Below are 18,251 nucleotides of genomic sequence, written 5' to 3'. Positions count from 1 at the left end.
CTTTTAGCCACGATTCTAAAGTGTGACACAGATAGATATACTGAATTTAACCAAAGGCTAAACGTGGAAGCTTATCCGCTGACAACTGCATACTTGGAGCTCTGCTTGCCTCAGGCAGATGCACGATTTGGGTTTATTTTGTTTGCACTTTTGGACAGTGAGACAAATGAGGAGAGAATCATCTGCATCACTCTGCAGTATTATGTACTCCTTTTCTGTTTGCTGTATACTAATGAATGTAAATAACACGGTCCAAGTTAAAAAGAGCGCACTGACCAAGCTGCATCGGATCAAGGGTAATTATAGCAACAAAGGTCATCTATTTCTGTGCTCCAGCTACATTTGCTTAGACAGGTGCTACATCTCAGGCCTCTGCTGGCAATAACTGCAAAACAGGGGGAATTGAATTAGAATTCAATCAATATCAATTCATAACTGTCCTCAATTTAAAAAATAGCCTACACCCACATGAAAAACCCACTGATAGGTAAATCATAAAATATTGGTGTATTACAGAGTGTATAGTAAATATGGATCACTTTCTACACAGAAAATCTATATGGCTGACATCTGCAGTGAGACTCTGAGGTTATTTCTCCAGCTCAATTCTCTTCCAATTAGCATTGCAGCTATAACTTTGCTTGGCTGCCTCGTTTTTTTTTTTATTTCTAAATGTGAAATCCATTCCTTAAATCTTTTAGGGGGGGATTTTGTTTTCTCACTGCCTAAGGACTGTATTTGTTTTGTGATCCGGCAGGATATCCTGGCTCAGATATTTGCTATGTTGAAGCATTGACCTGCTTATAGTCTGGTAAATTTTAACAGTTCGACTGCATGAGTAATGTGAAATGCACTGAGAGTGAACGAGAGATGGCGATAATCATGATGATGAATGGGTTTAAACATACGCAAAGTACCAGTCAAGTTTTTCTTGTTTCTCCAACACACTCTCGTGGCTGCTTCGAACTGTCAGTAATATTCTTGTCACCGGCGCTCTTTAAGCTTCTGTGACACTCCTGAAAGGTCTCCGTTTGTGATAACCACAGTTCTTGCTATGTGGCTGCAGCAATCAATCATTAAGTTGACAGTGTTTTCCATTTGCGCCGCCATTGCTATGAATGTTATTTAGATAACCACATGCGTGCTATACAAACCAATAAAATCCAGGTCTTATGAAGGTCTGTCTTCTTCGCTTACACCCATTTATGATTGGATGCATTTAGGATGCATTCAGCCAGTATTATTCCGGGAGATGTTGCATAGACATAATTATAAAGACACCCGGCACAATATGAGTATAATGACAGACTTTAAACTGGGCTAAGATGTCATTCATTGTGTACGACAGTGTAATACGTAGCGGCATCTGTCTGAAAAGTGACCATCTATTCAAGGCTGGTTGGCAAAGGCAGTCAGATTGATCACAATGGGAGCAATCTCTTTTTCCCTCCAGACATTTGTTTGGGTTTCTGGTGGAGAGCAATGTAAGCTGCTGCAGCCCTCTCTATCAGCACACACTCCTCTAAACCTCTCCCACTTAGAGGCAACTTGCCGAAGTAAACATACAACATTCGACGCACAGGAGGCACAAGAGCTGTGTGTGCAGCCAGTCACTTCAAGATGTGCTCTCTCTCTCTCTCCTCTGTAGCACACACCCACACACAGAGAAACACACACACCTTTTTACATTGTGCTTCAGTGTGAGAGTAGTTATAGAGGACCATAATCCATCTTTTACAGCTGATACTGTAGCTGAGCCAGAGGGTTTGGCTTCAAGACAGTTCATCTACAGACAAAGCTCTGCCTTGACTGTGTTTTATACTCTGCGTATGTGTGTGTGTTTGGGCATTTTGTAATTGTGTGTGCGTGTGTCCGCATGTGTGAGTGTATGTCGTTTGGAGTCCATTAGCATTTGCAATGATTTGAACTCAATCATGCTGAATGTAGCCGACAGGATTAGGGTTGTAGAGGCAGATGTCAGCAGCTTCCAAAATGCAGGGCACAAAAGGCAGCAGTGTCCTCTTTCTTCACAGAAAATCATTTTCAGAAAGCTAAAAAAACTGTGGGTGGGATGGATGTGGGGAAAAAAGAACCAGTAGCTCAGATGTAGCAAGACACAAAGTTAACCCGACTTGACCTCATTGTTAAGCCCTCGATTCGAACACAGATCAACACCTGGAGCCACGTGGTGTTGTGGCTTTTGCACTCTGTTATGCATCACGGAGCAGAATAATCCTCCAGACACATAAAAAGCCAGGGCCAGATTTGCATTATGTAGGGTAAGACGAGAAGCGGGGAAACGTGCATAACTAATACCACTTATGTTTGTGTAGCAAACCACAGCATAATGCACATTTTAGTTGCATTTAGTAATACAAGTGCCAGTGTCTTTCACATTTCTGGGGTAAAAATCATTTAGCCTGGCACAATGTTGGTCTATCGTCATGTAGATATTATCAATTCAAAGTGTTTATGGAGTACAGTGGTTAACCACAGGTTAAAAAGTGACACAGTGGCAAATTGAGACAACTACAGTGACATTTGTAATCATTTCCCCTTTTTCGGGGCATTCAAATTTTCTTTGAACTTGTTCAAATGCATGTATTTGTATTGAGTACTTGTACTATTTATGTGTACATTCATCATCTCAAACTGTTGTTTTGAGATGATGAACCCAAAGATGATTTCAGAGGACTTACGTATATATATAAATATATATATATATACTGCCAGTCTCACGTAAAGCAATGATAAACTCAGACGTAAAGTGAGATACTGGGGGCTGCTGTTTTTGCTCCTTAGGAAACAGATAATGACAGTGTTTCAAGAAACGTTGATACTTTGTGTCAAGTGTTAGTCAAGTGTACTGTAAAAAACGATCCATTTCCCACCTCACAGTGTCTCATCCTATAATCACAGTATAATTATGTTTTAATGGCAATGCCTTCTCTTTTAAAAGTAAATTGCTAGTCTACAGCAAAACATCTCTATGATATTCGAGAGATGTCTGCAATTAATGCAGTGCGTATTTACAAACTGAATCACATCTATAGATAAAGGTCATTTCTTCTCCATCACTTGTCTAAACGCCGTTACAGTTCCTATTGGAAGAAAATGCAGGGAAATAGAGGTTTATATACCCGGATATGGTGGCAAAGAGTTCATAAGCAAATAATTAGCACAATTATGTGTTTGTAAAAGGACCAGCCTTTTTCCACCTTGTACAAGTTATGTACACAGACTTTAGGGTCACCTTTTACAAAAGTGACTTGTCCCTTATATACTGTAGATTTGAAAGCATGTAAAGCAAATGAAGGTTCTTTCTAAGCTTCATGTTTTAAAGCCATTCAATATTTAAATGCACTCCAGTCATGTTTCTTCTATAGGACATGTCAGTGAGCTGCGTTACTCTGAGGGCTCAACAGCTAAAAGTAAAAAAAAAAACAAACCTTTATGTAATGTGTTCAGACAAGGCAAAGCTGTTACATACAGTCCATCGTCACCTACCCATCACTAGAAGGAAGTGAATTACTCAGAGCACCCTCACTCCTGTTCGGGTGATGTAATCGGCTGCACCTACTACAGTCCGTGTCACCTTTGCTAAAGTCGAATCAAAGAGGCAAGTCACAAATAAAAATTGAACTCAGTTGCTCTCAAGTAATGATTTTTTGGTTGTTTTATTTTTAAATCTGTTGTCGAGGATTCAGCACATTTGAAGTTAATTACTTTTTCACTGGCACCAGTTCAACAAGGGCATGTAAATGATATCAGAGATAATACACTACACACCCTGTTGACGAGCCGAGACTCTAGTGGGTTTTTTCCTCTCTCTTGCCATATTTCTTTATTATTGTTTAATAATCACATTATGTCTTCTCAAGGTACAGTTCACACACCCCTGCTAAATTCGTAATGTGCTGCATCACAGCTCAGGCAGCTAGTGGGCTGTGTTGTGGCTGTCTGGCAACGGCAGTTGCTTGCAAAGGGAGAAGTCTAATGAATAATAAAAGTCACAGAAATATCTCTGGTGGTTCAGGAAGATATTATTTTGGTGGTTTTCATAACCTCTGTGGTGTATTTTAGCAAATCAGGATTTTCGGAAGAATACTCAAGCAGTGATGTGTCTTATCAGCTTAGAAATTTGATGGTACCAACCTAACAAATACTGTTAAAAATCATCTGTATGCGCAGTGCTATGGTGTCAAACCAGGTCAAAGTCATCATTAGATGAACGCACAGAATCATAACTATAGTCAGTGCAGCACTACATGCAATTGCCTTAATAAGAATGACTGCATTTACAAGAGGGAAGTTTTTGAGTTGGCGTATTTTGCCTGATTTATATTTTTATTATGGGACTCAAAATAATATTATTTTACATGGTATAATACCTCCTTATGTAACACCACCTCTGACCTTGAAACCAAACAGATTTATTTGAGATCCTGTGTCTTTAAGGCCCACTGTCCTTCCATCCACCACCACCTCTAACTTCTGGTGGCTCTGAATACAGTCCCAATATGGTATCATCACATAAATGTACTGGTTTTCAATCAATAGGTCAGCTTCTAAAACGCAGCCGTACATGGTGGAGGTAGCATCTAATGTGGATATATCTTTACACATAATATCAGACAGAAGCTGTTAGAAAATAAATCAGAAACTGTGTTTCAGACATTAGATTGTTTTGTTTTCTTGTAGTTAGGTATGAAAATACTGAAGAATCTGAAGTGAAAAGGCAAAAAAATAGAAATGTGTCAGTAGAAGGTTACATGCAGGGATTAATATTACTCTGTGCAGATGCTTGGTCTTATACCAGGTTGGCAATGCAAATCTTATGAATATTGAACCTACATGGACTGCTGGTAAAATTCATCCCTTTTCTTCAAGAGCATAGCTTAAAGTATTATTCTCTTCAAAAACAGAAAAGCTTCTCTCTCTCTCCTTTTTTTTTTTTTTTTAGATTGTGTGCACATGCACACATGCACGTACATGCACACATCTAGAAGGAGAAAGCAAAAGAGAAATCTCTGAAGATGAAGAGGAATACATCCCCTTCAGCAGCACCTCCACTCTCTCACTGTGTCCGTTTCCCCTCACCCTTTTCTTTCCTCCTGTTATCTCTAGTCCTTTGAAACAGCACCTGTTACAGACTCGCAGCTTGGGAGCCCCGTCATGATGTAGTGTGCACTCCTGCGTGATACAGTGCCAGCTCCCGGTTTCACATTCAGCCCTGCTGATGTGCAAGGCAAACAAGCTGGGACATCTTCATCCTCCAGGAGCTTAATGACTTCTTGGAAGTCAGTAGATACAGAGCATGCCGTGTACTGTGCTCTTTATGTCATACGTCTGTTGAAATATTTTGTTTTGTTGGGTGGTTCAGGTGACGTGAGAGTGCATTAGCTTGTCTTTATCTTGAGGAAATGACAAGAGCAACTTTGTTTACTCTCTATGCTGATGGATACGCAATGATGCCTGCAGAAAAATTGGGACATTGCAACAGCAATTATACCGGGGTACAGCTCAAGAAAATGCAATGCACTGTACTCGCTATTTATGGGATGGAAAATGTATTCATAATATGATCAAAAAAGCAGTGAAAACATATAAAAGAAATGAGGACGGTATAACCTTACTTAACTTTATTAACTGTTTATTTACTACGACAGGGAAGTGGCTCATTAGTCAGAACTCTAATGAGCACTAATTAGCTGCATGCATGTGTCTGCATGCACAATATCTGAGACTCGACTTTGGCTGGCAGTCTAAATTATAATCACAGTCTTATAGAGCTTTATATATCACATGTCATATCCTGAATAAATGAAATCCTTTATCCTGTGCTTTTTCATTAATGTAATTAAGTCTACTTGAATATATTTTTCCATTTATTGAATTGCTACTTACACATGTATATATATATTATATATATGAAGATTTCTAGTTTAGGTATATACGGTATATACATATATTCGTTTCTTATCCTTCCAGCCTTACCTCTTCTTGGTCTCATCTCCAGTTCAGCGTGAAACTTTCAAACAAAGACATATCTTGGCACCTCCGTATCATTCTTGTATGTAAACAGCTCACACGTAGTAATAGACATCCATCACATTTGCTCAAGGTATAAATCTTGTCCACCCTACCTTCCTCACTGCACTTCTGCAAAAGACAGATAGGAATATGTATGGTCTGCGTGATAAAGGAAGAAGACTGTCTTTATTTGAGGCATTTTGGCTTTGTATTGTGTGTTTTTTTTTTGTTTTGTTTTTTTTTTACCGCAGAACAATCTGGGAAGATTGCAGCCAACTCATAGCCTATTCTTCCCTCGTAGCCCATCAATAACAATGAGAGAAGTGTCAGCCGCTGATTAGGCTTTGATATTTAGACTGGAGCAGGGATGGCTGTGTGCATGCACATGCCTGTGTGTTTATGTGTGATGGGAGTGGTATGTTTACGTGTGTCTTTCTTATTATAAAAGAAATTAGCTCAAGAGAAGTCTGCTTTTTTTTTTCCAGTTAATAAAAAAAGGAATTTAGTCAATCATCCGAACTTTCCCAGTGGTAAAAATTGCTATGGTGGAAAGCAAGTGCGGCTTAAATCAACTGTGGGCCTCCTCCTGTGCTGTATTTATGTGCTTGATAAAAATATGCATCCTGGACTGCAGCAGACGCTACAGTATATAAAATATGCCATATTCACCAGCTTTACATAGTGAACTGATTTATTTTAAAATAGTTTTAATATCTAGCAATTAACATCAGCCATATTGCATCTGTGCTAGCCATGCATATGCAGATTTTGATTTCATTATGTGTGACTCTAGGTCAAGTTATGGAAATTAGTGGTTAACGCCCAATTCGGTAAATACTTAATAGCATCCACTGCACCAATTGGTGTGCCATATGAAATGTGGCAGTGATTCAAAAGGCTTGGTGCAGTGTGATAAATGTGTCTATAGAGCCGGCAAGAACCCCCGCTGCCAAATAATGATTGCCTTTGATAGTGAAACTAGAGAAAGTGGATTCTAAGACATCAGGTAATTAAGGGAAATGGTTTCAGTCCAACATTATCTGTGTTTTAAATTATTCGTAGATGCTTTCTGTTAACTTTCCAATCATCGTGCATATTAGATCAAGTGCCAAGTTTTAGTAGTATGTAGTGTCTCTCCCTCTTAGGTTTACTTCTTATGTTTGTGCCAGCATTAAAATCATTAATGAATTCTTTTTTAAACATCTCTAAAAGTACATTATGTGCAATATGTGCACCACTTCTCTGCTGTCAGTGTCAGTTGACTGGAGCATGTGCTACATGTGTATATTGGCCCTATTTATTTATTGCAAATTCTAGGAGCTGGCTCTAGCTTAGCTTAGCATAAAGACTGTAAATATAGGGGATGGAGGTACATATTAGGACCTCTACAGCATCATGTGCATGGAGAATGAAAATGGAAAGTTTGGTTGACGTAATGTTCCCCTTGCGCTGGATTTATCCTCCACTTTTCCTCATGGTAATTAACAGGCGGTTTTAGTTTTGAGGCAGCTATGCCCACCCCTCCATCATCCTCCACACTCAGAGGTGTGTTTTGTTTTTTCTGTGACTAGAACATGTGTTAAAAGCAGCTGGGTAGTCACAGACATCTCTGGAGCACTGGGGGGAAAGCATGCTCCAAGTCCATCGCTGCTGTTCATGCACACAGTAGCTGCAGGATATAAACATGCACGAGAGAAATCTGTCATATGTGCCCCAATACACACACACACACACACACACACACACACACACACACACACACACAAACATCTGGGTTCTCTTTCAGATATCTCTCAGGTTACAATACAAGCTCTCGTTCTCCCATTTCCCCTCACTGAAGACACTCGCCCCCAAACACATACTCAAAGCGAGTCGGTGTCTCACATTGTTTGTCATCCATTCAGGCATTTGACGCCATGTTCACACAAACACATTTACAAAGCATTGTTTGCATCTCATTGAGGGGATAGCTTAGCTTGTTTCACAGCGGCTACAAAGACGGCAAGAGGGAAGAGATGGAGACTTAGACAAACAGAAAGCCGGTCCAGACGTAAACAGATAGCCAGACAGGCATTCTGCCTTTGGGTCTGTGATTCAGAATACTAACAAGACGTCTGAGCTCACACCCAGGGAGAGAAAGCAGGTGTAAAGCAGAGCCAGAGTGATGGGAGGGGAGGGACAGTTTACCCTTGAAATCTGACTGGCTGCCTCGGGTGCCTCTGTGGATTCTGTGGTACACGATTGGCCCTCGGACTGAAGTTGGCTTGCACGTGTGCACGTGTCCTGTACGTAATCAAGGTGTGTTAGAAATGTGAGAAGACGTTTCTTACAGGCTGTCGGAAATGTGTCAGCAGTAGTAAAGTGAGCTAAAAACATCCCGTTTCCTGTGATTTGCACTTGCCATCTTTGCTAATGAAAAGTTTCAACTTTTAACTTTTCGACCCGAGCCTATGCTCCACCCTCTGTGTGCGTTTCGCCCGTCGTTTTTTTTTTAATTTGCCAGTTAATCTGATATGTTTGCATTAGTCTTTCGCACTGATGCGTTACGCATCGCGTGGCGTGTTGTTTTGCATATTCCATTTCACTGTAAAATATTCAGTCTGATTTAATGGTTTCTCCCTGTGGTGATTAATGGCAACTTTAAAATGGATATTCTGTTTAATATTTTCCTCAGTGCATCTATTTCACATCTCTTAAATCATGTTGACTTTTGCCAATTTAATTTCCACCATAAACAATGAACATAAGAATCCAACTGATGCTGTTCAGTACAGAAATTGTTATTATATTAGATTATGCTAATAATTGATTAAAATGTGGCTCACAAATGCAGTGCTCAAGAGCTGTGCAACATATGAATGTTGTGGCTTAACAATAACTGTCATCTAAATTGTAATACTATTATAAGATTTTGGAAATTTGCAAACAATGAATCTTCTGTTTGGTCATCATATGCATATTACTAATGATAGGAAGCACCAGCAGTAAGCCCAAAATCATTTCTGCATTATTGATATTGTGGTATTAAAGTTCTCAGTATTGTCAAATTAGATTTGTTGAGCATTTAACCCAAGTATAGTGTGTTTGTAGCTCCGTGTGCTGCTCTGCACAACATCCTAAAACAGCATAATCTTCTGTATGTGTGTATGCCCATGAAAAGAGGAGTTCAGCTCAGAGAGAGTGTAGAGAATACCAGAGTATTAAGCATTAGTCTTTTTTTTTTTCAGGCTGATTAAGAGGTAAAAGTCTGGCTGTGGGTGAGACAATGACAGCAAAGAATCAAGTGCTTTATCCCCCCCGCCTTTGCTTGTCTGAGCAGAGAATTGTAGAGGTTTTTTTTTTTTTTTGTGTGTGTGTGTGTGTGTTTTGGTTATTACTTTTGAAATGAAATGGCGCAAAGAGTTTGAGGTATGAGATTTAGAGTTTAATTCAAGGGTATTTTTCACACATCAGTTGAACAGTAATGAGTCCCACTATTTAAAGTCGCAGTTAGGGAGGTTTTTACTGCCACATAACACAAAATGACTGTTTCAATGAGCACGCCCTGCAGCTTGACAGAGGTAGGTGCGGAGATTTCAAAAGCTTTCCAAACTCACTTTCTATCACACTGTCCTATTTTTTTTACATCATTCGATTTTAGTATAATGGGCACTTTTTTTTTTTTTTTTTTTACAGCAATTGATCAAATGATTGTGTGTATTGTGAAAAAGGTTGCTTGTAGGAAATAACTGGCTGCCGTTCGCTCTGCAGAGCTTTCTAGAATCTTTCAGCTCATTGTTTTGGCTCTCTGAACTGCAGCTTTACTGTTTTGGTTCAATCTCCCTGCTCTCAACTCTCATTCACGGCTGTGGGCTTCAGTATGAGGTTACCGACTAGCTGGTGCACATACTGTAGAATTTAGCAACTAAAGAGCCAGATACCTTTTGAATGTTGTGCTAAAAGGTGGTGAGTGTAAATGAAAACAGCCCTGCATCACCTAATCTGCAAACTCATTTGTTTCTCCACCCGCCGAGACAGAGAGCGGGTTCCTTCAGAGCGACAAAGACACCAAACGAAAGCAGGGATGCAGCTGCATTAGCACAGCCATTAGCTTTGAGATGAAATTAGAGGATTGTGCATTCTATTTATGTATCATCAGTCATGTAGTCCCACACTGCATACAGAGTAAACACGAGCGATAACAAACTGCACTTATTGAGCTGAGACGCACTGAGCAAATGGAGCTGAAACTGCAGCTTGAGATGTGCAAAAACAAAGAAAGATCACAATTTATCACAGTTTCACTCTGATCCCAGCCTTAACCAACAACTTGTTATCTCCACTACTGCTCAGTTCATTTTACATAGCCGACTTGGTGTTGTTGTTGTTGTTGGCTGTGTGGGTTTTTCTTTTTCTTCAGGCTATCAGGTCAAGCCGAGCTGAGCGAGACTGAACGGTCCACTTCTGCCTGTCACCCATCCAAAACATTATACTGAATGTGAAATCTGTGACAGTGGAAATGTGGTGAACAGATTTTGGTGGACAACGTGTGAGTGTAAATACCCCCCCCACCACCCCCCCGGTTCACCAACAATATGCCATCGACTGATGGAATAGAGGAAAATACAGGCAGCACTGACACATCGCTCACTTATGTACAAGTTTATGTTGAAACAGACACATCAAAGCAAATCCCTCAATTGTCTCCCCTAAGCCATGAGAGAGCTGGGGAATGGATCAGCCCACTGAATGTGCTCACAGTATGGCCACTATTGAAAATATATTAAAAAAAAAAACCCTAAGTCCTCTTTGAGAAAAGAGGTTTGTGCCAAACTAGAGCGGAGTCCTGAAGAATAGCTCCAAACTTTCTATTTTTGACCTGTTTAAGGTTATTTCTGAAATATATTGCCACATGTACAGTCCTGTCTTCAGTGGGTATATTTATGACAGTTGCTGGGGGGATCTGCAAGCACACAACCAGTGCAGGGCTATTTATTTGATGATGAAAGCAAATATCTGGACTGTGCCAGGACTTTGTTTATATGAGTGTTCCAACTATGGCAGCTTCCTTTCCACTGTAGATGGTGCGTCGTCTGCATCACGCCAAACACTCTCCATCCCAGTACCCCATTTCTTCCATTGGGACCTGGCATTCCTGTCAGTCATGTGCTATCAGTGAGGCTGCAGGCGCCACTTAGGCCTGCCCAACTATCTTCTATCCCCTTCTTCTCTCTCTTCTCACCCCACCCTTCTTGACAGTTTCTGTGTATCTCCCTCCTCCACCTCAGTCCTCAGTGAACACTCCACTTTTCCTACCATCCATTCACTCCTCCGTCTAGGTTTCATGTCCTCTGCTTACTTATCTCATAGTCTGTTCAGCGGATAGTTCATGCTGTACTTGGGTACTTATTGCTTGGTTTGTCTCACTTTTAATCTCAAATCTTTTTTCTGTCTTGTTCTTCTCTCTCTCTCTCTCTCTCTCTCTCTCTCAGGTGTAAAGAGGGCTACCATGGACTACGCTGTGACCAGTTTGTACCCAAGACTGATGCTATCTTGTCAGATCCAAGTATGCTTTTCTATATTTTTTATCCTACTATACTGGCGTATTGATCTGCAACATGAAAACAAATTAAGAACAAGTATATGTTACCTGCTGTAATAAAAGTCTGTGACTGTACCCTAGCAGTGGAGAAGATAAATCTAAATCTAGTGAGGTCCAGTACTGTGTAGTCCTTTGGGTCTGATACTGCACAAGACCTACTTTCTAGTATAGAAGAATGTTAGTTACAGTTAACATCATAAAAATATAGATAGATATTTTCAGTTGCAGATGTTTTTATATTCATATTATAAAAGATATAAGAAAAACATTATTAGTACTTAGGCACAGTCAAAAACTAAATTATTAGACTGGGTTTCATGGCCTACATAGAGTACAGTGCTGTCATGCAGATATTAGAATTAAACCCCGTGCAGAAAACCTCCTGTATCTTTTATTATGGTGTTTAATCAGAATTTGTTTCAGTCTGGCTAAAAGCAAAGAACGTCTTCAGTTTTCTATTGTTCATGAAAAACAGCTCACTGGGAGTGTGAATCCCCATGACAGTTCTGTAGTGTAGTTAAAAAATAAAGCAAAAGTCAGAGGTACAAGGAAGAGAAATTGGTGGCCCGAAGCCTTTTCCATGAAACTACGGCTTTACAAATTCACACTGTTTTATGGAGTGACTTGGCTGCTCTGCACCAAGAGTCAGAAAGAAAAACTTAACTCCTATCGCCTTGTGTTTGATGCCACCAGGCCCACTGACAGTCCATTAATGGGGTCACAAGCCAGTGTCACAAAGCATGTTTCATGAACCCTCATGGTGTGCTGTTTTCTCAAGGGGATTTATTTTATCTCCTATAGGCAGACATCAATTTTCCCATGTGTCCATATCAGGGGGGATTTTATGATGTTCTTTGAGATAAGCTGGATCTGTTTGTCTCAAAACTGGACTCTCAGCAAAAGAAATAGAGTACGGCGCATGCACTTTTATTTACGACTGTATGTAAAAGACAATACGGCAAAAATACGGCAAAGCAGAAAATACAAGAGGTTTTGCTTAATGTGTAGACTGTGCATTTTTATGTGTCTTTCTGTGAATGCATACTGTCCTGCAGTAATATGGACTTTAAAGAAACATGGTATTTACAAATGTAAAAATTAGCTTTTCACTCCGTGGATGTATTTACTTAAAAGAATGCCTCGGGGAAAAAGTATCACTATCATTTCCTGATGTCAAAATATAGCAGGACTGAAGCAGAAATTTCAAACAGATGAATTTTGTCAGCAGATGAAACAGACAATGTACCTTTCAGAGGACTAAAAACTGTGTTTCGGGGACGTGCATGTTTAACAGTAGCTTCAGTATAAAGCAGCTTGATCAGCATGTAGGAAAACACAACACTTCACAGCAGGAGTCAGCATTCAACAGCATTAACTCCTAAGCTACAAAGCTATATTTACACTGTGGCTGTTGTACTGTTTATGTGTTATAGCAAGAGTAGTTGGAGGCAGTGATCTCCCTCCTTTTCATCTTGTGACCCCTAGTTATGTCTATTAGCAGCCCTTTGTCACACATAGCAAAGACTGTATGAAAAAAAAAAAAAAAAAAAGACGAGATAGAATTATTCAGTAATCCACACAAAACGGGGAAGATTAGAGCAAAAGAACTTCAAAATAACTGAGCATGCTCAATCCTTGACTCCTGCTAAAAATACTAAATGCACTTCTATTTGGGAGACAAAATGTCTGGAGCAAACTTAAAAAGCAATATGACAATGAGCATATGGAATAACCTCTCCATGTGTCACTGTTGTTTGAACATGCTGTATGTAAAAAAAAAGTGCTTCCGGTAGTTGTTACAGGAAGATTGTGGATGCGTGCTGGAATTGTGCATATGCTGTGTGTAAGACACATCCCATCTCAGATGTTACATTAAATAGGGATCCAAACATTTGCAGTATATTCCCTATGTGAACTCTTGTGACCCAGAATCATTCCCATTCACCTCTGCTGTATCCACTGTTTTCATTACATCCAGTACATACAGCCTGAATATATAAATGTCTTATTGTGCATTCAGAAAGTTTTCAGTTCCCTTACACTTTCTTATGTTGCAACCTGGGATAGCTCAGATGACTTCCATTTCTCTTGGTCGTTACTGAGATGTAGCTGTCTTTCCCGACCTTTCATGAATAAGACAGAAACCCATGGAAAGCAAATGAGTTTTACTTTCATTTGCGAGATGAATATAAACCATCAAATACCAATATAAAACTGTAAAATGCTTATTAAGCTTTCTGAAAACATGACGACTAAGAGAAACCTTTAGTTGTAAGTCTGCGCCAAGAACTCATCCCCAGCATCTTTTATCAGAAAATAAAAATCAAAAAGAAATTTGTATCACCACTGAACACGTCGACGTGTTCATCACGCAAAACTGCTGTGGCCATAGTGGCTGGGAAAAAAAGTGCACCCTGGAAGATCTGAGAAAGAAATGAAGCCCGTGTTGATCTCTGTTGATACAGAGTAATCTAAAATTTACCCAGATTACCAAGGGTTTGGAGGATTATCCTGCTTTCAAAAGCCAAATCATGTAATAACATACACACATGCATGGGCACACCAACAACAACTACAAGTGGGACGACCGCCACTAAAATTAGATTCATTGTGTACGTGTGTGCGGCTGAGTTTCTGTTTACATGCGTGTTTGCGTGCAGAGTTTTACTCCTCACTCGCCGACATGGAAGCATTAGAGGCAAGTCACAGCCCAGAACGACAAATTTATTGTACCATGTGTGCTTTACTATTTTTCCTGAAACCAACCTCGGTCACCTTACAGTCGCACATCAGTCATTGTTGCTCATTGACTGACCACAAAGCAGCTACTCACATGAGAAGGTTTAGGATTGGCTAGCACACACCGCCACTCTGTAAAATACACATGCTTAGATGGGTAGAAAGGGAAGAGGAGACTGCCGTGCACATTTCAAAAACCTGGGGACAAAAGGAAAAAGCACCCCGCCAGCTACTCCAGCTACACTGCTGTGAGCTCAGCTTTTTAAATGAGGTAGGAAGAAGGTGCTGGGGTCTCACATATTGGTGCACAGTGGGGAAGTAGCAGGGTCTTTAATTGGAGGCATGGGAGTGTAGGAAGCCTGCAATTTAGTTTATACCTGGTTAAGAACCGAAAGAAGTGTCTTCTTTGTGAGAGAGAGTTTAGGGCCAAGCTACTAATGATGCTCAGTTGCACCTTTGAGACAGCAGAGGTGATATTCAGTGGAAGATTGAAGAGGGCGAAGTGGGAGATGAACCAGGTTCTGGTTGTACCCAGCTGATTCACAGGTAGAAGGCAAGCCTCTAATTTGAGCTATTTATCTCCAATAGATATTAGGCCTGGAGTAAGTAGCTACAGAGGATATTGGGCTCAATAACACACACGCAGACACACTAGCTTCCCATTTCCCTGCTCACCCAACTGAACGCGGGGATTAAGGATTTGATTCACTCCTGCTATTGTCTCTCCCACCCGCCAGATTCCTGACTGTTAACCGGGCCAAAAACATCTGACATGGTGCACAGGTATTCTCCAAGCTTGCTCAAGGCTCCCACAAGACACCGTAAATGATTCTCCAGGGTACTCCGAGTTGCCAGTGCGAAGGATTGGAGGCTTGCGCATATTATGATTGGTGAATGTCTCCAGACAAGGCAATGCCAGAAGATAGGACGTGCATCAGTGTTGTAATGACATCATCTGCGCAGACTGTGACAGTCAGGGCGATTTAGAGTCGAAAAGTGTTGGCTGTTGCCATGGGCAATCACGGGGAAAGGCTTGAATGGATAATACAGATCAGGAAACATCAGTGAGATGCTGCATCAATTTCTCGGCCTTGCCAAGTGTTTGTGGTACAGTGCAAGCACTTACTGACAAAAGTTTCAACCGCATCTTACTCATGCACTTAAATATTAAAGCCCTTCATGGAGTAGTATAGTAAATGCGGGCATTTGTTAAATAATCCTTGAGGTTCCAGGAGATAAATCTGGAAAAGATGAATTTAGATTGTGCTCATTAAAAACATTGTGACGCTTTCTGTTTAGATGCAAACATTATTTGCTTTGTTAATTGATTGATTAATTTGGGGATTTCAGACCTGCTTACAGGCCTTTTTTTCCTCACTTCTCTCTTGTTAACACTGTAATCATGAATATCCCCTTCCCTCATTAAGAATCTGTCAGGCAGTCTAAGAGGAAACGACAAACTTGACTTTGTATTTAATAGGTTACTTTAACATTTGCAGGTCTAAATGTGCTCTGAAACGCCCCTAGATGACATAAGTTTGCTAACTGTTTCACATTTCCCCAAATTGCACCTTCTAAAAGAGTGAGATGTGAAATGATTATAATCCAGTCATCTAAGTGTTCATTTCAGCCTTTGTGAAGCTCACTCCGGCTCTCTTGGGGAATTCTTTTTTTATTAACCTCCAATTTAAGAAAACAGCACTGGCAGATTTTCCCATGGCTCAGTCAAAATGCATCTGGGAACAGATGTTTTTTGTTTTTTTGTTAATTCAGTGTTAGCCATTTTTTTGAGAGTGCCCACCATATAATCTGTCAGGGGCTTGGCAAGTCGCATTCTATTTAAAACTCAGACCACCTCTGTCAGAAAAGCAATTACTAGTGAGGGTTTCATTTTAATTTAAATGAGATTACATTACAGTGACATGAAAAGAGGTCTGTCAGGATGGAATGAACACGAGTGCTTCTTTTTATCTGTTTCCCCAGCACTGGGATTGGGGGAAAAGACTTAACTGCATGAAGAAAGACTCCATGTGTGAGTGTGAGAGAGGGACGGTGTATGTATGACGGTGTGTGAGAAATAGACAAAGACATACAGACAAGAGAGTAACATACTGTATGCCTTTGGGTGCATGTGAATGTGCGTGTTAGTGTGGCGCATCTTAAATTATATTGAAACTGTGCTTTACAATTAGAGCAATTCCTCAGGCTCATATCAATATAAAAGGCTTGTTCAAACGACATAAAGCTACGTGATAAGTCATTTTCAACTTTTATTTTCATGATCCTTCCTCTAATCCTCTCAACGCCCATATCTTTGTTGTTCTTCTTCATTTCAAGCCACTGCAGGCTGTGTGAATACAGAGTGTATCATGGAAAAGCATACCAAGCATCTAGGGCTGGCTGGCTCATTACCTTGTGCACAAGGGAGCGCCATGTCAGGGAAAGCCGTCAAACCAACTTTATGGTCTAGTTGCAGCATGTGTCTCTCCCTAAGGTGAATTCTGAGTAAGATAGAGGCGCATCATGTTGTAACTGCTTTATGCTTCTCTCTCCCCCCTCCTACCTGTCTGTGTTTATCCATTCCCTCCCCGTCTCCGTGCTATCTGCCTGTGAATGGAACAGCGGATGAACTTGGGATCGAGTTCATGGGTAAGACAACTATTCGTTGACTGTGTAAAATGTCCAATCTCTCACGTGCAACCTCCGCAACACGCCACATACAAAGCACACACACGGCAGCGCAACGAGGCCGCTCACCTTTGTGAAATTAGTGTGGTCTAGTCGCCATGGAAACACCGCGCTGGTGAATTAGGTGTAGTCTGTCTGTGCAGAGAACGGTGCTGTTAGCGAGGAGCTGAGTAATGAGGATAGGGAAATAAGGGCGAGCCAGAGCAATTCATGTGTGAATGCCTGTCGGCCTTCCAGGCACGTGTACGTGTGATCAGTGAGGGACAATTCCTGAAACTGTTAAATTACAATTTAAACCTATCACGGATCCCAGTGACATTATTTAAAATAGGTCATTGACAAAGCTTTAAAGAAACAACTCATCAAGCCCTTTCTATGTAATAAAGACACACTGTTCTTTGTGCATGCAGAATGTACTATCTCACCCCCCGACACACAGATGTACAGACTTCACTACGCTCGTACTGTTTTTCATTTTCCCTTCTGCCATCTTTCCCCTGCTCTGCGACTGCCTTTTGTGCATACATAAAAACCAACACTGCATGCTGTGAAGTTTTCGATTAACATGGCTTCGTACGCTGCTGTCACATCACACAATTGCTCCAGGAAACAGGAGGAAGGAGAAGAGGCTCTGGAAGGGAAAGCGGCCCCAACGCACAACATTCCTCAGTCCAGCGATTTTAATCTAGTGGACTATATTAGTTCAGAATGCCATTACAGGTGGGCGGATGCATTAGAGTAAATGAGAACTGGATTGATCGATTGATAGCCGGTCAGATGACAGACACGAGCACAGATAGTTTGTTATTTTCTGCCTCTGAGGTACGCACTGTGCTCGCTCGCTTGCTTATTCTTTGTGTTCCATTATGACGTCCTCCCCTGCTTTAGCAATGAATCTTTTGATAGTTGTTATATAAGTGCAATATGTGACAGTCTGAGTCTGAGACAGTCAGTCAGAATACAGCAAAGCTCTGTTTGAAGTGGGATTGAGTGCTCCAAATATGATCTTGTCCATTGTTTTTCTTGCATTTCTTAGCCCAGCAGCTGCAGCTCTGTGTGTCTCACTAGTTTGCGCTGATATATTTCAGGCTGAATACTTCATTTTGTCACGGATACTTTAGCGTAGTCTTCATTATATCTTTTTTCTATTCATGTGTAGAGCGGTTGCTAAGGCATAGCTGGCCATATGGGATTGTCTAGTCCTTATGTC

The 18,251-nt window shown here is 40.7% G+C and overlaps 1 protein-coding gene across 1 annotated transcript in view; it reads left to right on the top strand.

The window, feature by feature from the left end:
* nrg3b (neuregulin 3b) overlaps positions 1 to 18,251 on the top strand; it is a 149,551-nt gene that overhangs the window by 113,425 nt on the left and 17,875 nt on the right. Inside the window, exons 3-4 of the mRNA XM_026350842.1 lie at positions 11,505 to 11,578; positions 16,976 to 17,002. Coding sequence (XP_026206627.1) covers positions 11,505 to 11,578; positions 16,976 to 17,002 — 101 coding nt within the window. The remainder of the gene's footprint in view (positions 1 to 11,504; positions 11,579 to 16,975; positions 17,003 to 18,251) is intronic.

This window comes from Anabas testudineus, chromosome 19 (genome assembly GCF_900324465.2).
Source record: "Anabas testudineus chromosome 19, fAnaTes1.2, whole genome shotgun sequence".
Lineage (NCBI taxonomy): Eukaryota > Metazoa > Chordata > Actinopteri > Anabantiformes > Anabantidae > Anabas > Anabas testudineus.
The sequence above is the reverse complement of the archived record's forward strand: the minus strand, read 5'-3'. Positions and strand labels throughout refer to the sequence as shown.